The 23,942-nt window shown below is 35.2% G+C and overlaps 1 protein-coding gene across 3 annotated transcripts in view; it reads left to right on the top strand.

Moving 5' to 3' along the window:
• Positions 1-23,942, top strand: part of EPHA6 (EPH receptor A6) — a 932,172-nt gene that overhangs the window by 783,327 nt on the left and 124,903 nt on the right. For all 3 annotated transcript variants that reach the window (XM_050778969.1, XM_050778968.1, XM_050778970.1), the window contains one exon: positions 12,334-12,395. In XM_050778969.1, coding sequence (XP_050634926.1) covers positions 12,334-12,395 — 62 coding nt within the window. The remainder of the gene's footprint in view (positions 1-12,333; positions 12,396-23,942) is intronic.

Raw genomic sequence — 23,942 nt, 5'->3', positions numbered from 1 at the left:
TTGCTAACATGGTGAAACCCCATCTCTACTAAAAATACAAAAAAAATTAGCAGGACATGGTGGCGGGCGCCTGTAATCCCAGCTACTTTGGAGGCTGTGGCAGGAGAATTGCTTGAACCCGGGAGGCAGAGGTTGCAATGAGCCGAGATCGCGCCATTGCACTCCAGCCTGGGCGACAGAGCGAGACTCTGTCTCAAAAAAAAAAAAAATAAATAATAATAATAATGTTTAATATTATTTATTTATTTATCCGTTGGAAAGAGATTTGGATGAGCCTTATACTCAAATACCAAACATTTTGACAGCCTCACTGCTATTCTGAGTAGCCATGTTAGAAAATGGATTAACAACCCGGATTTCTGTAAACCACATATCCAATAATTTCATTTCTATAGCAAAGGACATGCAGTCCTGAGCCAACATTAAAATGTCTTTACAGTCCACTAACAATGTTTATCAATATTTTCCTTTCCATATTTCATGTGAAATCCTATCTGGGCTGAAGTCAGGGAAAATATTGCATTCACTATTATCCAGTCAAAAAAATATTTTTATTCAGAAAGTATATAGCTTAGATGTTGCAGATGAGCCAGGAATGATAAATACGTTTGAAGCTATAGAAAATCTAGGATCTGTTGCATATAATAATATCAAGTTTTGATGCATATAGAGGACTGTAGAAAAGTAGTAATGCAAATATATAAGACTGGGTGGCAGACTTTGGGGAAATGTACACTGAGCTAAGGAAAATTGGCATAAACTCCATATGCCAAGGAAAGTCAACAGTGGAAAAGTATCTGCATTTTAAATATGATCAAATTGTACTTCAGAAAAATCAAAGTGAATCATTTTATTTCTTCATGTTTTTAGACATTCTTTAAAAAGTTAGTACCTTTTCTTTAGATTCACAATTTGGCATTTCAAAATTAATTACTTATGACAAAACAATTTCTGTTGGCTAAATTCTTCCAATTATATTTAAGTATTTTTCTTTAGCATATATTTTGTATTTAACAATATTTTGTTGTAATAAGTTTATACAACATAAGATACAGTGGCATACTTTTTAAGTAAGAGACTTTTAATGGGGAGATTTTCTTTTTTAATTTAAGGGTACATATTTTAGACATTTCTGCAGTTGAGAATGCTGCTAATTACCCTAGATGATGTATGTGTGAGTGTGTGTACACACTTAAACCAAAACTACTTATAAAGGAAATCAGAAAAACTAGATTAAATATACAAAGTAAAATCCTGAATAAATCATTCAAAATATAAAATATAATAAAAATGAAGTATTTATCTGGATTACTAACTCCTAGTTTCTTTATTCCTTGCCATTTAGATGATATCAAAAACACCAATACAGGCCTTACTTAACACCCATCTGAACAGTTCTCCCCAGAGAACTCTCCTCCTCTAAAATTTGTGCAGCTGCAGGCTTCAGAAGAAAACATTGCAGACGGCAGCTGTTATAAAACTAGGATGGAGATTCTGAGCCAGGTGTGGGTGAGACACCAACATTATTGCTATTTCAGGGGTGGGGAGAAGATAGAGAAGATAAGGTCACTGATGGAATGACAAACAGAACACACCGGCAAACCAAAGCACAAAGGAGGGTGACATCAGTGATTGCATTCTAGTTACACAACCCCAAACAACCCCTCTAAAATATTCGCAACGCTGTTGGTGCTAGGTTAGAGGATTATTTTAAAATGTCTGTTTAGGATACACTCTACAACAAATGCAAAGGGAGCTAACCAGATAGTGTCGAGGTTGCATTCCGGTGGCTCACTCTTGCTTAAAGTCAGTGGGTTCCAAAGAGCGTGTACATCATCCTTTGGTTCTTTGGTTTACTTGAGGAGAAATACATGGTACGTTACAAAATGATACAGAGTTTAAGGAAGGCAAGTTCAAGGTATCAATTGGAATAAGAAAAATCAGGATGGAAACATATATAAAGTGGAAGGTATAATTTAAACCTTCAAATGACATTCAGTTTATAAAAACTTTATTGCAGAGTTTATGAGTTTAAAGACTCCTGTGGACTGATGATTATGATACTGTGGTACAGGTCATGAACTCAGATTCTTTTTGGATTTTATACTTTATTTCTGGGCCAAAAATAAGACTCCTCATTATAAACCAGGTGAACACTCAGCAGTTATTTAACCTTCCTCGCCAACCCTGATTTTGAAAATCCAATGAAGGCTTCACTCTTTTCTCCAAGAAAATGGACATGTGATCATGTATGTAAGTGTTTACATACAATTTTAGGAGGTCTCTGGACACCCTAAAGTTCACACACAAAGAACCCCTGGTTCTAAAGAATTCAGTGTTCTATATATAAAGTTAGGCTTAACTGACATAAGTGAGCATCATCTTTATGTAAGACTGGCAGTGCATTTAAAAAAAAAAAACTGCATGATGCATTTGATATCAAGCTCTTGAGCAGCACAAAGAAAATTTTTATTTTTCTCCTGCCAGAAAGACATGAAAAATCTTGAAAGAGCCTTTAAGTAATCTCTAGATTTTTTAGTAGTTGTTCTTTTTACCTTCTCTATTTTCAGAATTTTTAAATAGTTCTAGCCTTTGGCCTTAACTAAGCCTTCTTATTAGCATAAATGTTTCTTTTATCTTAATATCATTTGAATAAGTTTGAATCTTAAAAATAGATATTTATATATATATATATATATGTATATATATGGCTATTTAAATTCTCCATTGAGAACATACCTACTCCCTAGAGATCTTCATGTTTTATTATTACAGATTGTGCCATTTATTTTGGTCCTATTCAAAGAAACTATCAGCACTTTCAAAAGATGCATTCAAGAATCATTTTCTTCTTACAAAGAAAAATTCTGAAAATCCTTACATGGTTTTCTAAGTTAGTTGAGTCTCCATGTAATCAGTATTCACTATTTGTGCTCATTGGTATTGTTTTGTGAGTTTTCACCTTAATTGGGAACATAATAGGAAACTAAGCTGCTTAGCTGGCTCTTCCTTTCCAGAGAACCATGTTGATCCACACAGGATAGCATACATGCCCTCATGGGATGCTGGACCACTTAAGAATAGAACTAACATGGAGACAGACCAGCCCTGCTGTAAAACATGCATTGGCTCAGGCTTCATTGTTTTGCTTTGTAGGACAAATCACAGTGGAAGCTGCCCTATGACACCATGTTGGCTTTTCATATTTCTGTTCACAGAGGTCTTAACAGAGAGTGCATTTATCAAAGCTGAACTTTTTAAAAATTAAATATCTTGGAAGAGTTGCAGAAAAGATTAAGAAATAAATAGTAACTTGCCTGGTGCATTGGGGGTAGGGGGAAGGAAAGTAGTCGGTGGTTTAATTAAGTCATATGTATGACTATTTAACAAATGTTTTGCCATTATAATTAAAATCACTCTGTAAATTACCTACATAGTTAGAATACATGAAATATGTTCTGTTTAGGGGTTTATTTTATTTTTAAATTTTCTGATAATTTTCTTTTGACAGTGAATGATACAGCAGAGCAGAAAGCAAAATATTTGAACACTCATTTAATAATAAGAATTTTTCAAGCCAGAAGTAAAGCATAGCATTTGAAATACTACTGGAAAATACGATGCTTTCTACCAAAAGCTTAAGGACTCTCTTAAAATATTCAGGATGTAACACTTGCCCTAGTGTCTTCCCCAAAGTTTTTGCAAAAGCATATCACATTGCTGCTCTTAAATGTTCTCATATATGCCTCTTATAACTGAAATTTCAACTGCTAAGCCTTGTCTTTTTAAGCCAAATTTGAGAATATTAATATAAGACAAATTTATTTTTAATGGAACTTTAAGATTATTATCATAAACTGATGTTTGAGAAAGCAAAATCTGAAGGTTTTTCCAGCCAGTGTCCTTAGTACATATTTCCTCTTTGTATAGAGCATTTTACAGCTTTGTAGGCCTTTAAAATCCTGGAATTTCTCAACAAAATATCCTGGGGAGCGACACAGCGCCTAGTTCATAAGAGCCTTCCAGGATGTTTCTAGGATAAGACATGGAGATTTGGGGTAATGCTTTATGCTCCTCAAACTACTAATGGAGACATTACTTTGAGGTATAAGGACATGGCCAAGCATTCAGACTCTGGAGCCAGATTGCCTGGCTTTAAGCCTTGCGCTGCCAGTTACTCACTGTGTGTCCTTAGGCAAGTTGCTTAAACTCTCAGTGCATCAGTAACCTTACATGTTTAATTGAGCTAATAATTACACTTGCCACAAGGGTCAATATGAGGATTAAATGAGTTTAAACATGTAAAACTCATAGAACAGTGCCTAGCATATTGAAGAACTTATAAAAAATTATTCTTACCCGCATGCTGATTTAGAGTAGTATCTATTTTTAAATTATACAAATGGATTTTAAAGAAGAAAACCAAGAACTAAAGCAGCATATAATTATTCATTTGACATGTAATTTAATTTAGTTTTGAACTTAGACATTATGCAGTATTTTAAGACATGAAAATTCCTTGCTGTGTTTTTTGTTGCTACCTAATAGTAATTCAACTATTAATTATTACATAACCACTTCCTTCATAATTTTGAGAAAGCAAAAAGTCACAAATAATTTCAAAAGATATGCTTTTAATTTGTATATCACCGTTACTTTTCTAAATGTGAATGTAATACAAAATCAAGAAAGACATTCTTAAAAACTCATTTGTTATTAAAATTTTTCAGCATGGTTAGTATCTTATAGTAAAAACAATCCAACATGAGGCAAATTTGGCAGTAACTTTCATTGTTAACAAGACACTTTTAGTTAAGGAGAAACCTTTTTGCCTACATGGTAATTTCTAGTAGGAAAAAGGACATCACTGAATATTACTGAGGTCAACAGATGCAGATGGCATGCCACTGCTCTCTGGAACTGGCAGGAAAATCATGTTTTGTTTCTCTAGCCTCACACCTTTCATTTACTCTAACAAATCTAGATGAAGAAATGTTACTGTTTTCATAAATGCAGATCACCTCTCCTAATTTTTGCTCAGCTCTTTTATCACTAAAGTATTTTTTTCAGTATTTTTCCAAGGGTATTTTGCTTACCACTTAATTTTGAAAAGCAAATGACATAAATTAAGGGGGGGAAATGGAATCGAATCATCTGACTATATAAAAACTGAGGATTTTCAAATAGCTCTAAGATTAAAAACATCAATTCTAAATTAACCATAAAGCATGTTACAGCAAAAATCTCTAAACAGAGTGCAGAAGATACAACACAGATTGTTAATGAGAATAAGAACCTACTTTTAGCAGATGTTATTGTTAAGAAACTATATATTATGTTATTTAAAATAGGAAAATACTCTTTAAAGTATTTTACTCTACCCTGAGAAACCATCTTGTTCATTGAAGCAATTTCAAACCTGTCAATTTCAGGCATATACGATTTAAATGGACCTTTGAGACCATCCAGAGAGCTCCTAAATTTACTAACACTAGTCATTCTATTAATGAACCTTATTAGCTCTGCAAGCCACTTCTTAGCTTAGGATTCAACATCTGGTCAGTAAGGTAACATATAATACTCAACATATAGCCATTCATTTAATTAGCAGTTATTGGGTGATTCAGTGTTCAGCATTGGGTTCTATTCTCTGTTTTAAGCACATTATCCTTTTCATCTCACCACCCTAAGGAGGAGGTTATAATAATATGCCTATATATAATAAAATCAATAATAACCAAATGAGGAAATTAAAATGTGCCCATGAGAAATATATAATATTCAAATGAGGAAACAGAGACAGTGAGTTGAAAAGTGAGTTATAAAAGGTTACTTGTCCAAAAGGGAAATCATCTCCAATATCAGGCTATGTGACTCTAATCTTACAACTTCAACTGTAGTGTGCTGGCCAGGCAAAATACAGAGTAAGCCATCATCCTAGTTTGCCTGGGACACAAGAATTTTAGTGCTAAAACTGGAAGTTTACTGCATCATATGAAATATGTAACTAGCAATAATTTTACTTTACTTAGCCAAAGATGATAAAATAATTTTCATGTCAATACCAATCTGCGATAAAGTATAAAATTTTCTATTTTTTAAAACTTTTTGTGACATAGTGTGCAAACATAACAATACAGAAGCACATACCTATGCACAAAAGGAAAGGAAAGTAGATGGACATCAACATTTTAGTGACAAACATTATGCTAATTATATATTTTCTCACCTGATTATTGCAAAAATTTTATGTAGTACATGATATTATTCTCATTTTATATATGCAAAAACTGAAAGAGCTAAAATAATTTCCCTAAGATCATGCAACTACTAGGTAGTGGAGCTGAAATTTGAATTTTGCTGTCTTCACAACAATAGTTTTGATAATGTAAGTAATTTATGATTAAAAATTATTGATTTTCCATTCTGTTATTTCAGTAAATCTTTTGTAGGTCTGGAATTATTCTTAGAGAACATTCATATGTGTGTGTTCCTTCTGACATTCAATTCAAAAAATATAAAATTGAATACCTACTCTATGCCTAGCTCTGTGCTTAGATAGCGACCTTGCAGAGAAGAATTGGGCATTAAGTCCTGAGTTCAAGGCCACTTTAGAATGGGAGACAGACACCTATGTTATGAACATTAATACTCTACCATAAGTGTTCTAAAATTGATTGAGATATAAAGGGAGGAGAAAGTAAACAATCAAGACTTCCTAAAACAGAGAGAAATTCATAGGAGAATTTACAATGGAGATGATATTTAAGCTGCTTGTTTTAAAAGTATATGATTTTTGTCAAGTAGAGGTAATGAGAAGGCAGTCTTCCAAAGAAGAGAGGAAGATACAAGTAAAGTAATATTCAGGAAATTATGAATCACCAAGAGAAATTGAAAAAGAGCCATAAATTATTTGCCCAGGCTAAAGTCAAGAAGGGTATTTCCTAGGTTTTCTTCTATGATTTTTATAGTTTGAGTTCTTACATTTAAATCTTTAATGCATCTTGGGTTAATTTTTGTGTATGGTGAAAAGTAGGAGTCCAGTTTCATTCTTCTGCATATGGCTAGCCAGTTATCCCAGCACCATTTGTTGAATAGGGAGTCCTTTCACTATTGTTTGTTTTGTCAGTTTTGTCGGAGATCAGATGGTTAGGGTGTGTGGCTGTTTCTGGATTCTCTATTATTTTCCATTGGTCTATTTTCCTGTTTTTGTACCAGTACCCTGCTCTTTTGGTTACTATTGTTTTATAGTATAGTTTGAAGTTGGATAATGTGATACCTACGCTATCTGGGTTCTTGATGGTTCCACATGAATTTTAGAATAGTTTATTTCTAATTCTGTGAAAAATGAGGTTGGTAATTTGATGGGAATATCATTGAGTCTGTAAATTACTTTGGGCAGTATAGCCATTTAAATGATATCAGTCTTCCAGTTTGTGAGCTTGGAATGTTTTTCCATTTATTCATTTCATTTCTGATTTATCTCAGCAGTGTTTTGTAGTTCTGTTTGTAGACATCTTTCACTTCCTTGATTAGTGGAAAAACAGGAGATATGGGAACAGGGTGAAGTAAAAGGTGAAACTAGAAATGAAGGTAGAGAAGAGATTGTAAATGAACTTAATTACCAAGCAATTTAGACTTTAATTCCGCGATAAACAATGCAGTCTTAAAATAGGGGAATGAGGCATTAGCCCTTTTTACTAATTGGCCGTTTAATTATTTCTAGTGCCCTTTGTACTATACACCCTGTGAGAGCAGAGATCTTACATTGACTGATGATGTGTCTCCAGAACCCAGAAGAGTACTTGCTACCTAGTAGGCATTTAAAAAAAAATTTTGTATCACTGAATGTTCAAAAACAATGATTTTGCAAGAGTTAGCTTACAATGGGGTACCAGATAGGAGCAAAGAAACCAGTAAAATATTATTGAGTAAGAGAAAGCAAAGGCAGAATATGGGCAGTGGCAATAGATTTTATGTAAAATCAACAGAACTTCATAACTTATGAACTAGAAAGGGTTTAATAAAGTGAGAAGTTGTCACAAAAGAGTTTCAAACCTGGATAACTAGATGGATGGTGATGTTTTAAGAACACGGGATTATTAGAGGAAAAGAAAGTTCAAGGGAAATGTTAAAAGTTTGGATTTGAACTGAATGAGGATGAGATGTATTTTGAATGTGATCTGATAATCATCAGGCAACACTATAAGAGGAAAATAGTTCTTTAATTTGAGTACTTGTGTGAATAAAAACAATGATTTAATATAATATAACTGTGTTCAAATGGCATAATCCATGTCTTCTGAGTGCCTTGGAGGCATAAGAATATTTCATTTATTATCAAACCCATTTGAGATTATAATTGTAATTCACTGTCTCTACAACAGAAACGTGGAAGGTAGAAATAGATTAAATAACTGGTCCAAAGAGTCCTGAATTGCAACTGGGGGGAAAAAATACAGGCGCTCTAACTGTCAATCTAAGTTATCACCACAAATCTTATTAACTGGTAGACAAAATATAAACTTGATAGAATGTTAAATAACTGAATGATCTAAACTGGAATAGAGTTTTGAGGTTGTTGAGATTTGTTTTGATTCTTCATTTTACTGACTGCACATTAGAAATTGCCAGACTGATAGAGCATACTACATCCAGCACAAACTCATTACTTATATGAAAATGTTAAATCTCTCTTATCCTCTTTTTTCACAAATATTCTCTGAGGCAAAAAAAAAAAAAAAAAAAAAAAAGGATTTCACTGGCAAAATACTTTAAACAGGGTATCTATGGAACATTTAAAGAATTATTTTGTTTTCTTTAACAACAACATAAGAAAAGTGTAGTCTTATGATTATATAGTTTATCCACACCACCTTTATCAAAATCATCAGAAGTATTAGGGAACATTTGAAAAATATATATTGGTCGATACTCCCTTAAAGTCTTAATGTAAGAAAATAATTTTTCTTGTCTATAACAGAAAAGTATGATAAGGGGTTTTTGCAATCCATTGTCTCCAGAATATCAGTAACTGATTTCTTAGAGTATCTTCATTCAAATGCCATTTAAAATATATAACCGTTTCTGGGATATTTATGAAGGAAAACCTAAGAAATTCAGTTTGGTGACTTGTAAAGTATCTTTGAAAGTCTCTTAAATCAAATACATGAGACTTGAAGTGATCTGGGGATTTCAAGAATTGACTAATTCAAGAAGCCTGGTTTGTCCACTGACTTTAGTATGATGTAAATACTAAGATGATTCTGTGACATGAGGCACAAGGGGTGACTGGCTAAAATTGTACAAAGGGAAATAAGGTGTAACATTTTGAAAATTTAGAAAGAGATAATAAATTACTTCCAAATATATCTTCCAAGAACAATAATGCAATATATAATTTTTACATATTGGAAAACACCAAAAAACACTGTTGCCAATAGACTTCTCTCACCTAAAACAGATTTAAAGATTAACATCCTAATTTCCATAATTTCCCTTGTACTTGTCTATTTTCTTGATTATAAAATGTAATAATGGATTATAAAGTTGCTTATCATCTTCACAGTATGACTAGCTTCTTCCCCGTTGAAAACCAAAACAAATTACAGGCTAGATGGAGCAGTAGTTTAAAAAAAAAAAAAAAAATTCTTAGTTCAATTAACAGCTATTCTCAGTTGATGCTACTACACAAAATACAAAAGATTAAGAGTTCAAATGCAAAACTTCTAATTCACAGGAAACCAGGGAAGTCTTCATTTGATTCTTTATTATTCTTAATGAGAAGATAGAACTTGTCACTGATGAATTTTAAGATTGCCTAAAGTATCTCCCAAAGAGTTATAGATGGAACTAATTTCGAAGTACTGTGTATTCACATAAATCAGATCCTGCTGAAATACTCCAGAGTCAGTTTCTTAGGAATTATAAAATCAAGAAAAGTTAACTTGTTTTCATGAAGCACCTACTATGATTAGGTCCATGGCAAGTGACCTTGAGAAACCCAGTGAATGAGGATACAAAGCATTATGGGAAAATAAGAAAGAAAAACAACTTAATATAAAAACATGCACAACATGTCATAGTGTACACAATAGATGTGATGGAAATGAAACTATAAGAACGATCACTGTGAGAGACTTTTAGGGAAGAGGTGTGTTGTATAAATTCTAAGGGAGTGGGGAGAGATGGTGAGATTAGAGAGAGAAGCAAATTGGGAGATTATCCTGGCAGGTGACTACACAAGTAAAGGAAGAAGGAGACAGGATTAAATAAATAGAAGAACTAATAACAACTGGTAGAGCCGTGGATACAAAGGCTAGTTAGGAAATATGAGGTGCATCACTGGAAAGAATTGACTAACAGGGTGAGACTTGGAGCTTTTATCTATAAATGCTTTCTGAAAGGCACCTATAGCATAATGGTTAAGACCTCAAACTCTGAGACAGACTACTTGATACTGCCACTTACCAGCTGTTTGACTTTGGACAAGTACTTTAATTTTCTATCCCTCAATTTCCATATCTGCACAAGAAACATAATTATGGCATGTACCAATACCAGTGAAATGCTTGCAAGCTCTTTTTATTCTAATAAGACTGGCATTCTTAAGGGAAGGATAAATGTTTGTTAAAGACAATAAAATCTAAAAGTGTTCCTCTGACAGCAATGGTCAAGACAGATTAAAAAGTTGTGACTCTGCAGGCAGGGGAAGAAGACATCAGGCAGTCACTGTAATAACCCAACTATTCCCATTAACATTCAGAATCCATTGTCATTCAAAATGGAATATTGGACTCAGAATTTTTATATTTAAGTATAAAAATGACCTTTTGTTTTCCTCACCTTGCTACCTCAGTGTTTCTATCTATGTCCTACCCCCAAGCTCCCTGAAAGTATAGCCAAATAAAAGATTTCATGATGAACTTTAAGGTTTAAAACCTGAATCTTCTAGATCCCTGCCCACAAGAGTGCTGACAGTTCGTCTGACCTCGATAATTGCCAATAAAGTTCTTTATTCATATTTCGGTAAAATTAATTACTTCGAGGAACATTATAGAATATAGGTTAATATTCACTACAAATGGAAAACTTCCTTGGATTGTAATTTTATGCATGATAAATTGGGAGCTTTATTAATAGATTTAACCTTTAGCACATCTTTATTTAAAATATAGATTCAAATGTAAAGTCTAGCATTTGCATACATTGTACTAATTCATAATAGTCACCCTTTCTAACCCACAAGGCTTTGAGTTCATAAAATGAACATGAATTACAATGAGATCTAATATTTCCATCAATAGTACACATCAGTTCTTTCGAGATCTCCTTCGTGTTTATAATGAAAAACTGTGCACAGTGCAGATTGAAAAGTTAAAAATTCCAACAAGAGGTGAGAAACACAGAAGTAAAAACTAAATATGTCATACATGCTTCTTTCAGGTGAATACCACTTCCCCTGCATCTGAAATGAGTTTATCTTTTAAACTTGGGCAATTGGGCAGAACAAATGCATTCACTTCTTTGAAATAAATCAGTTATTTATGTCAAATATTCTACCTAATAGAGGTGTATTCGGAACTGTAACAGTGTAACAATTGATATGATAAAAAAGGAAAGAAATTATGTTCAGTTTCTGATCTTATCTTCTGTACCAGACTACAAAATCAGAGTTACTTATTTTTCATGTACTGCCATCGTTGCTCTGTTGATCAAATCTATGTCCAATGAAAACATAATCAGGAGCTATTACAAATCCTACAAGCTTTGTAGCATTCATCAATCTAAAATTTTTCTGCTTAAAGGCCCTTAAAATCAGACTATGACCGATGGTTTATAATTTCTTAAAGAGAATTTATGAGTTTCTCCTTTCTGCTTTGCCTTAGGAATATTTCAGAAATGCCCACTCTAATATAAGTCAGCCAAAATTGCTGCACTGCCTTAGAAGTTGTACCATAACTGCAAAAGCAGCTATAATAACTGCTTAAATCCTACTTCAGCTCGTTGATTGTTTTCTAAGGAAAAACTAGAGGACAAAAAGAACATAATCTAAACAAGTGATTGCAGGGCTTTAGGAAAAGAAGTACCTAATTCCTTTGTAATTTATATTGTAATTCATGTCCTTTTTATGAACTCAAAAGGAAATAATGCTATAAAGAAATATAGAGATGCCTATGTATAATATGAACACTTTTATAGAAGCAGGTTGGAAAATGAAATTCCTATTAATAAAATACAAATAATTTAGTTACCACAGCTGGGGATCTCTTAACTGCAGCACATATTTTTGTAATTGCCCTAATCCATGTGTGTTCTCTTGCTCTTTTGCAGGCAGACCAGTAATGATTGTGGTGGAATATATGGAGAATGGATCCCTAGACTCCTTTTTGCGGGTGAGGTGTTCTTTTCTGATGGCATTTAAATAAGCTGTTCTCAGTTCTATATTTAAATCATTTATCATAAATTAATTTTTGCATAATATTATTCATGGATTTTCTGTGAAGAATAGCAGTGTTTTCTCTAGGGTGCATTTCCCTAATACTGTGATACATTAGAGTGTTACTAAGCGGGGAGGATGTACACTCAATAACATAATTGATTTCTCCTATAAATTCACTTGCTATATGTGTGTGTGTGTGTGTATACCAAATAATGTTATCATGAAGAAAGATGAAATGAAACTCAGTTGCCTCACAGTCATTAATTTTGCTTTATCACATTTAACTATGTAGTACGATACTGTATGCATTATCTATATCTATAATGCTGAACTCCTGAACTGATCTGTATGTACCAACAGTGACTCCAGTTCATTTCAGAAAATGTTCTATTAACTTTGTCCTTCTTCAGTTCATTTGGCTGACTATTCAGAAAACAAAAGGAGGAGGAATAAAACTTCTTTAGCAGAGATTTCTTTTACAAAAACATTATTTTTAAAGTGATTTATCCTTAAAAGTATAGTAGAAGTAATTTATTATAGATAGTGATACAAACACAAACTGAGAAGGCACCAGGAAGTTATATTTCAAGGTATATTTATAATACATTTAAGATTTGAAAAACCATCATGTGCTATGAAAATATTCATTGATAGTGAAAAAATGAAATACAGAAAATAACTGCTATAGTAAATATTTTTCATCCCCAGCAAAGGCCATATATTTGCATGTCACTGCATTTTAAATTATCTATCTATCTATTTATCTATCATCTATCTATCTATCTATCTACAGAGAGATAACTATTTTTCTCACTTACAAAATGGCTGGACTTTGCCACTTGGAATGTGACATTATTTTTCTTCTTTATTTTCATGTGAAAATAAAACACTCACTTCACTTCATTCTTTGCCCCATGTTATGTGAATAAGTTCTGTTTGCATCTCATCTTTCTCTCTTGATCTCATTTTCATTTATTTTTCTTCATTCTGGGTCCTCTTCTTCCAACTGCTCTGAATGCTAGCAGTGATGATATATTTATACTCTGACTGGGCTTGATGTCCAGATTCAATCCTAGAAGCTGAATTCAGCAAAATCATCAAGTTATTATAGAGCAATACTGCTCATGCAGTGTATACTCTCAACCAAGTGTGCTCTGTAAGGTAAAATGAAATTCAGAGGTGTTTGGGGACATGAACTGTTTGTTCTTCTCTGTAGCCATTCTAAAAATGTGTTATTTTATAGCTTGTATTCATTTCACCTGTTCTAAATTATTTTAGAATAATTTATCAGGACCACCTATGGTACTTGAAATGCTTGTATACTAATGTCCTTCCATTATGTTTCTTCAAAAACTCATTTTTATCAGATACATATCAAGATGACTCATTATCTAATGATGCTTGGGTTAGGTTGGTTTTCTTTTTATTTTCTTCTTTTTATTTTTGCATCAGCTGTATTCTAAAGCAGAATATAATGGCAAACAATATAGCAGATATTCAATCTAAATTGCTGCCAAAAATGGATCAAATGAGTACCACAAGCAAATAAGGTGGGAAATAGTAGCTTCTCACCTAATTTATATATTTTATTCTGCAGAATAATGAATCAATTAAATGTTATAAATAAACAATAATATGTTATAAATAAAAGATTTACTTCTAAACATCCTACTACATGTTTAGAAGTAGTGTATTTTATGCTTTAAATTTTAAAGCCTGATATTGTCCAGCTCTTACTATATACTGTGTATGTAAGACATTATCAGAGATTCTAGGGGGAAAGAACCTGAATATCTATCTCAGTTAATTTTGGCTCTACTTATGGACTATGTGACCTTGGGCATGGTATCAAATTCTCTGTACCTCTGTTTACTCATTATAAAATTCTCTGTACCTCTGTTTACTCATCCATTTCATACAATTATTATAAAGATTAATTGATTGTTGTAAAGCTTATAGAATAGTGTGTGACACATTGCAGGTGGCAGAGCAAGGATTCAAATTCAAGTCTCTGTGACTCAAAAAGCCATGCTCTCATGCATTATGAATTCATTTTATTAAAATGCTTACTACTTTTCCTTTATAAGTCCACTACCATCTCCTCATGTGGTCTATGTCCCCTTTGCACATAGAGTTTCTAAAAGTCACATTATTATAATGCAAAAAAAAATCAAATGAATGGAAAAATAGGGTCAATACTTCCATCTTACTCTTCTTTAATGTTCTTACCCTTCTTTGTAATCATCTCTCTTCTTAGAAACTCAAAGTGCTTTATAAACTTTATGTCAATAACAGATACTCAACTCCCCATGACAAGCAGAAATAAAACATAAATATATATAGCCCATAAATTTTCAAAAGCAAAGTCATTTTTCAAACTACAGCTTTAGAACATAATCACAGCTTATGTGAGCACAGGAAGGAGGAAGTGACTAAGTGCACTGTGTAGTAGGGGAGCCATCCGTGGCTCATTAATAGCCTTCTGTGCTTACTGGAAGCAGAAATGATTTCCCTTTGGTCTCCCACGCTGTTTGAAAACTGCTTCAATTTGCTATTTTATTATGAAGGAGTGGTAGCACTACTAACTACAAGATTACATCTTAGTGTCAGTGCTGGTGGCTGGCTGGCTTTCATATGGCACTGGATTCATGAATCTCATACCGTTTGGGATCCTTGTGGACATTATTCCAGATATATATCAGCAGAGGGACAGTGTAGTCAAATGTGTGTGTGGGCTTGTGTGCAAATATATACGTGTGTGTAGAGAAGGGATGTGTGTGTGACCGTGTGTATTTTTAATTTTAAAATTGAATACATTCTGACTTAGCAAGCAGCTCAGCAGCAGCCTGGCTGCCCAGAAGGCACAGCCTCACCAATGTTTGGATTTTTTAACCTTTCTAAGCCCATTTGGGGATAGTGGTCAAGGTTACACTTAATTCACAGTAGTGTATTTTCTCTAATTTCACTAAAATTTACTGGTGCAAATTAAGTATAACCTTGACCATTATCCCCATACAGGCTTTTTCCAGCTATACATTTGGATTTAGTAAATACTTTTTGTGGCACTTACCTGCAAACCACCTACCTCTAAATTTTAGAAATTCCCATTTTAGAACATTCCACTTAGAACTTCCCATTTTTATAACAATATTAACTAGCAATCTAAACTAAATATAGCTATAGAATAACTTTGAAATGCCACATGTCAATCACAAAATATTTTGTTTTATAACATCTGTTATATCTAATTTATCATATCGCAAAATTCAGTTATGCCAAAATATAATACTAAATATACTACTGGTTTCAGTGCAAGAGGGTGTGCTCATACTGCAGCCTTTTGCTCACACCTCAAATCCTTTGTCATGAGAGAAAAGGAACACTTACTGTTTTGTTTGTTTGTTTGTTTGAGAGTCTTGGTCTGTCACCAGGCTTGAGTGCAGTGGCACGATCTCAGCTCACTGCAACCTCCACCTCCCAGGTTCAAGTGATTCCCCTGCCTCAGTCTCCCAAGTAGCTGGAACTACAGGTGCGCCTCACCACACCCAGCTAATTTTTTTTTTTTTTTTTTTTTTTTTGATTTTAGTAGAGTCGGGGTTTCACCACGTTGGCCAGGATGATCTCTATTTCCTTACCTCGTGATCCGCCTGCCTCAGTCTTCCGAAGTGCTGGGATTACAGTTGTGAGCCACTATGCCTGGCCTATACTTACATTTTTTACAATGCAAATCACTTAGGAAAATAAGAAAGGGGGTCATCTATAACCCAAAAATGTAGGAGAAGTTAATAAAAGAAAGCAAGAAGGATTTAATCAAGTAAGGAAATCAGCTCAAAATATGCTCAGGGAAGGATGGCTGGGAGCAAGAAAAGTGAGTGGAAGGTGGTGCTATCAATTGAAATAATACAGAGGAGGAACAGGATGGACTGGTAGTTGGAAGGAAATGGTAAGTTTAATTTTGGTCATGTTGCATTTGAGTTGTCTGTGGAACATCCAATAAAAATGTTCAGTGAGTGGGGACCAAGAAGGCTGACTAGAAGCAACTACTATGTGTGACTCTTACAGAGAGGAATAAAGGGGTGAATAATACAGAACCTTCAACTGAAACATCCAGGTACTTGCATTGGGACTGATCAGGGAAACAATTTGACCTACAGAGAATGGAGAAAAGGAGGTCAATGACCCACCCGGGAGCAACGCAGAGCAACAGGAACCTCCCCCACCCAGGGAAGCGCTTAGTAAATGTGTGACCCCAGGAAACCACACTTCTCCCATGGATCTTTGCAATGCTTGGGTCAGGAGATACTCTCATGAACCCACCCCACCAGGGTCTTCAGTCTGACACAGAACTGTGTGAAGTCCTGGCAGAAAACCTACTCAGATGCACAGAGTCCTGGAAGCTTTATATATGCTGGCTCTGGGGTCCCTGGAGTTGCTGCTGTGACAGCAACTCAGGCAAGATAACAAGTTGGACCTCCATACATACCCCTGAAAAGGGAGCTGAATCCAGGGGGCAGAGCACCATCAGTCTGCAGGCCCCACTTCCAGGGTACCCTGCAGGATAAGACCTACCGACTTGGAATTCCAGCCAGCCCCTGGCAACATTGTTGCTCCTACCTGGGACAGAATAGAGTTTCCTCGGGGGAGGGGCAGGCCACCATCTTTGTTGTTTGGACAACTTAGCCATTCCAGTCTCTGGGCTTTGGGAGCCCAAATTGACCAGGGATAGAAGGGATCCCCCAACACATCTCATCTACTCTACCAAAACATGTCCAGATTGCTTCTTTAACCAATCTATTCCTCCTCCCTGGCAGGGCATCCCAACTGGTGCTTCAAGTCACCCCCTTCTGTGTTCTCCGGCCCAATAGAGATTTGAATTCTCCCTAGTATGGAAAGGCCAGAAATGGGTGGGCCGCCATCTTTGCTGTTCAGCAACTTAGTGGTTCCAGCTTCCAGGCTTCAGAGAGCACAAGCCAACCAGGGGCAGAAGGAGTACTCCAGTAGGACACAGCTACTCTACAAAAGAGTGACTAGACTGCTTCTTTAAGAGTGTACCTAATCCCAATCCTGCTGACTTGGTGAGATCTCCCAAGCAGGGTCTCCAGCCACCTCCTACAAGTGTGTTGGAACTAGCAACAGGTCCATACCTCCACAGAGCTCACAGAGGAAGGGCCATCTTTTCTGTTTCACAGCCTTCACTGGTGATACCTTCAGGTACTGGAAAATCCAAGGCAACCAGGCACTGGAGCAGACCCCCGGAAAATTACAGCAGCCCTATGAAAAAGTGGCCAGACCATTAAAAGGAAAAAATAAATAAATCCAAAGGTCAGCAACCTCAGAGATTGAAAATGGAGAAGCCCACAATGATGAGAAAGAATCAGTGCAAGAACACTGAAATCTCAAAAAGCCAGAGTGTCCTCTCTCCTCCAGATGACCACATCACCTCTCCAGCAAGGGGTCAGAACTGGACTGAGGCTGAGATGGCTGAGATGACAGAACTAGGTTTCCAAATGTGTCTAAAAGAAATCTTCACTGAGCTAAAGGACCACGTTCTAACTCAATGCAAGGAAGCTAAAAATCATGATAAAATGTTGCAGGAGCTGACAGTCAAAATAGTCAATATAGAGAACATAACTGACCTGACTGATAGAGCTGAAAAACACAATGCAAGAATTTCGTAATGTAATCACAAGTATTAATAGCAGAATAGACCAAGTAGAGGGAAGAATCTCAGAACTTAAAGACTGGGTTTCTGAAATAACACTGGCAGACAAAAATAGAGAAAAAAGAATGAATATGAATAAACAAAACTCCAAGAAATATGGGATTATGTAAAAAGACCAAATCTGTGACTGATTGATGTACCTGAAAGAAATGGGGAGAATGCAACCAATGTAGAAAACATGTCAGAATATCATCCATGAGAATTTACCCAACCATGCTAGACAGGCCAACATTCAAATTCAGGAGATGCAAAGAACCCCAGTAAAATACTCGATGAGAAGGTTATCCTCAGGACACATAATCGTCAGATTCTCCAAGGTCAAAATACAAGAAAAAATGTTAATGGCAGTCGGAGAGAAGGGCCAGCTCACCTACAAAGGGAAGCCCATCAGGCTAACAGAGAACCTTTTAGCAGAAACCTTATAAGCCACAAGACATTGGGTGCCAATATTCAACATTATTAAAGGAAAGAGATTCCAACCCAGAATTTCATATCCATTCAAACTAAGCTTCATAAGAAAAGGGAAATAAGGTCATTTTCAGACAAGTAAATGCTGAGGAAATTCATCACCACCAGACCTGCCTTATAAGAGCTCCTGAAGGAAGCACTAAATGCGGAAAGGAAAAACTATTACCAACCACAATAAAAACACAATGAAGTACACAGACCAGTGGCACTATAAGTTAACCACATAAAGAAGTCTGCAAAATAATTAGCTAGCATCACAACGTCAGGATCAAATCCACACATAACAATACTAACCTGAAATGTAAATGGGCTAAGTGCCTCAATTAAAAGATACAGAATGGCAAGCTGGATAAAGAACTAAGACCTATCAATATGCTGTCTTCAAGAGATCCATCTCACGTGCAGCAACACACGTAGGCTCAAAATAAAGGGATGCAGGAAAATTTACCAAGAAAATGGACAACAGAAAAAACCGGGGTTGCCATCCCCAGTTTTTGACAAAACAGACTTTAAGCCAACAAAAATCAAAAAAGACAAAGAATGGTATTACATGATGATAAAGGATTCAATTCAACAAGATGAGCTGACTATCCTAAGTATATATGCATCCAACACAAGAGCACTCAGATTCATAAAGCAAGTTATTGGAGACCTTGAAAGAGACTTAGACTCCCACACAATAATGATGGAAGACTTTAAAACTCCACTGTCAATATTAGACAGATCATCAAGATAGAAAATTCACAAAGATGTTCAGGACTTCAATTCAGGTCTGGATTCAATGGACTTGATAGATATCTGAAGACCTCTCCACTCCAATGCAACAGAATATACATTTTTCTCATCACCACATGGCACTTACTCTAAAATTGATCACATAATTGGAAGTAAAACATTCCTCAGCAAATGCAAAAGAACTGATATCATAACATTCTCTCAGACCACAGCACAATCAAATTAGAACTCAAGACTAAGAAATACACTCAAAACCATACAATTACATGGAAATTGAATAACCTGCTCCTGAATGACTTTTGGGTAAATAATGAAGTTAAGGCAGAAATCAAGAAGTTCCTTGAAACTAATGAGAATAAATATACAATGTGCCAGAATCTCTGGGACACAGCTAAGGCAAGGTTAAGAGGGAAATATTTAGCACTAAATGCCCACCTCAAAAATCTGGAAAGAACTCAAGTTATCAACCTAACATCAAAACTAAAAGAATGAGAGAACCAAGAGCAAACAAATCCCAAAGCTAGCAGAGGATGAGAAATAACTAAGATCAGAGCTGAACTAGAGAGAAATGAAAAACCATTGAAAAACTCAACAAATCCTGGTGCTGCTTTATTTAAAAATTGATAAAATAGATAGACTTCTAGCTAGCCTAATAAAGAAGAAAGGAGAGAAGATTCAAATAACACAATCAGAAATGATAAGGGAGATATTACCCCACAGAAATACAAGCAATGATCAGAGAATACTACAAACACCTCTGTTCACATAAATTAGAAAATCTAGAAGAAATTGATAAATTCCTGGACACATACATCCACCCAAGACTGAACCAGGAAGAAATTGAATCCCTTAACAGACCAATAACACGTTCTGAAATTGAGGCAATAATAAATAGCTTTCCAACCCCAAAAGCCCAGGACCAGATGGATTCACAGCTGAATTCTGCCAGATGTACTAAGAAAAGTTGGTACCATTCCTACTGAAACTATTCTAAAAAATTGAAAAGGAAGGACTCTGCCATAACTCATTCTACCAGGGCAGCATCTTCCTGATACCAAAACCTGGCAGAGATACAACAGAAAAGAAAACTTCAGGCCAATATCCTTGCTAAACATCAATGCAAAAATCCTCAACAAAATACTGGCGAACTGAATCCAGCAGCACATCAAAGAGCTGATCCACCGTGATCAAGTAGTGGTGATCATCCCCAGGGTTCAAGTTGGTTTAACATATGTAAATCAATAAATGTGATTCATAACATAAACAGAACTAAAAACAAAACCCACATGATTATCTCAATAGATGCAGAAAAGGCTTTTGATGAAATTCAACATCCCTTCATGTTAAAAACTCTCAATAAACTAGGTGTTGAAGCAATATGCCTCAAAATAATAAGAGCCATTTATGACAAACTGACAACAAACATCATACTGAATGGGCAAAAGCTGGAAACATTCCCCTTGAAAAAAGGGTACAAGACAAAAGTGCCCTATCTCACCACTCCTATTCAACATAGTATGGGAAATTCTGTCCAGAGCAATCAGACAATAGAAAAAAAAAGCCAGGCAGGATCCAAATAGGAAGAAAGGAAGTCAAACTTACCCCTGTTTGTAGATTACATGATCCCGTATCTACAAAAGCCCATTGTCTGAGCCCAAAAGCTTCTTAAGCTGATAAGCAACTTCAGCAAACTCTCAGGATACAAAATCAATGTGGAAAAAAATGCGAGCATTCCTATACACCAACAACAGTCAGGCCAATAGCCAAATCACAAAAGAGCCAAATTCACAATTGCCACAAAAAGAATAAAACACCTAGGAATACATCTAACAAGGGAAGTGAAAGATCTCTAAAAGGAAAACTATAAACCACTACTCAAAAAAATCAGAGAGGACACAAACAAATGGAAAAACTATCCATGCTTATGGAAAGGAGAAATCACTATTGTTAAAATGGCCATACTGACCAAAGCAATTTATAGATTCAAAGCTATTTCCATAAAACTACCATTGGCATTCTTCACGAACCAGAAAGAACTATTTTAACATTCATATGGAACCAACAAAGAACCCAAGTAGTCAAGGCAATCCTAAGCAAAACGAACAAAGTTGGAGGCATCATGCTGCTCAACTTCAAACTACACTACAGGACTACAGTAAGCAAAACAGCATGGTACTGGTACAAAAACAGACACCTAGACCAGTGGAACAGAAGAGAAAATCCACAAATAAGACTACACACCTACAGCTATCTAATCTTTGACAAACCTGACAAAAACAAGCAATGAGGAAAAGATTCTTTATTCAATAAAGGGTACTGGTATAACTGGGTAGCCATATGCAGAAAATTGAAACTGGACCCTTTTCTTACACCATATACAGAAATTAACTTAAGATGGATTAAAGAGTTAAGTGTAAAACCTAAAGCTACAAAAACCTTGGAAGACAACATAGGTAATTCCTTTCAGGAGATAGGCACAGTCAAAAATTTTATGATGAAGACACTAAAATAATTGCAACAAAAGCAAAAATTGACAAATAGAATCTAATCAAACTAAAGAGTTTCTACATAGCAAAAGAAACTATTAACAGTGTAAATAGACAACCTACCGAATGGGAGAAAACTTCTGCAAACTATGCATCTGACAGAGGTCTAATATCCAGCATGTATAAGGAACCTAAACAAATTTACAAGGAAAAAGCAAACAACCCCATTAAAAACTGGACAAAGGACATGAACAGACAGACATGTAAAAGGAGACATACATGTGGCCAAGAAATATGTGAAAAAAACTTAGCATCACTGATCATTAGAGAAATGCAAATCAAAACCACAATGAGTTACCATCTCACACCAGTCAGAATGGCTATTACTAAAAAGTCAAAAAATAATAGATGCTGGCAAGGTTGTGGAGAAAAATGAATGGCTATACACTGTTGGTAGCAGTGTAAATTAGTTCAACCATTATAAAAGACACTGTGGCGATTCTACAGAGACCTAAAGACAGAAATAACATTCGACCCAACAATCCCATTACTGAGTATATACCCAAAGAAATAGAAATTGTTCTATTATAAACACACATGGACACATATATTCATTGCAGCACTATTCAAAATTGCAAAGACATAGAATCAACCCAAATGCCCATCAATGATAGACTAGATAAAGAAAATATGATACATATACACTGTGGAATACTATACAGTCATGAAAAATAATGAGATCATGTCCTTTGCAGGCACGTAGATGGAACTAGAGGACGTTATCCTTAGCAAACTAACACAGGAACAGAAACCAAGCACTGCATGTTCTCATTTATGAGTGAGAACTAAATGATAAGAACACATGGACAACACATAGAAGGGAACAACACACACTGGAGCCTCTCAGAGAGTGGAAGGTGGGAGGAGGGAGAGGATCAGGAAAAATAACTAATGGATGCTAGACTTAATACCTGAAGGGTGAAATCTGTACAACAAACCCCCATGACACAACCATTTAAGAAACCTGCACATCCTGCACATGTACCCCTGAACTTAAAATAAAAGTTTTGAAAATTTTTTTAAAAAAGGAGATGTCCAGACAGCAATTTAAAATACAAATCATACAAATCTTATGCTCAGTGGAAAAATATTGGCTAAAATTGAACATCTGGGTCTTGGTAGCATAAAGGTAGTTACTAAATGCAAACTATGATATTTCCTAAGAAGAACATTGAACCAGGGTGGAACTTTGTGCCATACCAATCTGAGAGGCTGCATGGATGGAATTCCCAAAGGTAACTAGGCAAGAGTGGGCAAAGAGGAACAAGGAGGGAGAAAACCATAAAGTCCCCAAACCCAAAGGAATACAGTTTTTAAGTCAGGAGCACATAACCAATTGTGAAAAATTCAGGAGAGGAATTCCGAAAGACAGAAACAAAGAAACATCTATAGGATTTAGCACATAACAGGGACTCAGTGATCTCAACAAGAGCATTTTCAATGGCTTGGTCTCAGGCAGAAGCCAGACTGCAGAGAGCAAAAATGAGAATGAACAACTGACAGGAATTTGTAGGTGATGATGATTCCTTTGGGAACAGGTGGGTGAGATGTCAAGGCAAGTAATAAATCAAATGCTAGTATGCTAGTAGACCAAAATGTAAGAAAAATCAAGGATTTATTTTCAATTTTTTTATTTTGATAAAATGCACATAACATAAAATTTATTTACCATCTCAACCATTTTCAAGTGCACAAATCAGTGGTATTTAGTACATTCATATCATTGTTGCAAATATCACCAGTATCCGTCTGCAGAACTCTATTTATCTGGCAAAACTGAAATGCTGCACTCATTAAGTAATTAAACTTTCCCACTTCTTTAAAATCATTAAACTCCCCCCTTCTCCTGGCAAACAGCATTCCACTGCCTGTCTCTATGAGTTTGGCTACTCTTAGTATCTCATTTAAGTGAAATCATATAGTATTTGTCTTTTGTGATTGGCTTATTTCACTTTGAGCATAATGTCCTCAAAGTTCAGTCATGTTGAAGTGTATGTCAGAATCTCCTTCCTTTTTAAGGATAAATGAT

The sequence above is a fragment of the Macaca thibetana genome, chromosome 2, assembly GCF_024542745.1.
Source record: "Macaca thibetana thibetana isolate TM-01 chromosome 2, ASM2454274v1, whole genome shotgun sequence".
NCBI lineage: Eukaryota > Metazoa > Chordata > Mammalia > Primates > Cercopithecidae > Macaca > Macaca thibetana.
This window is presented reverse-complemented; position numbering and strand designations above follow the sequence as displayed.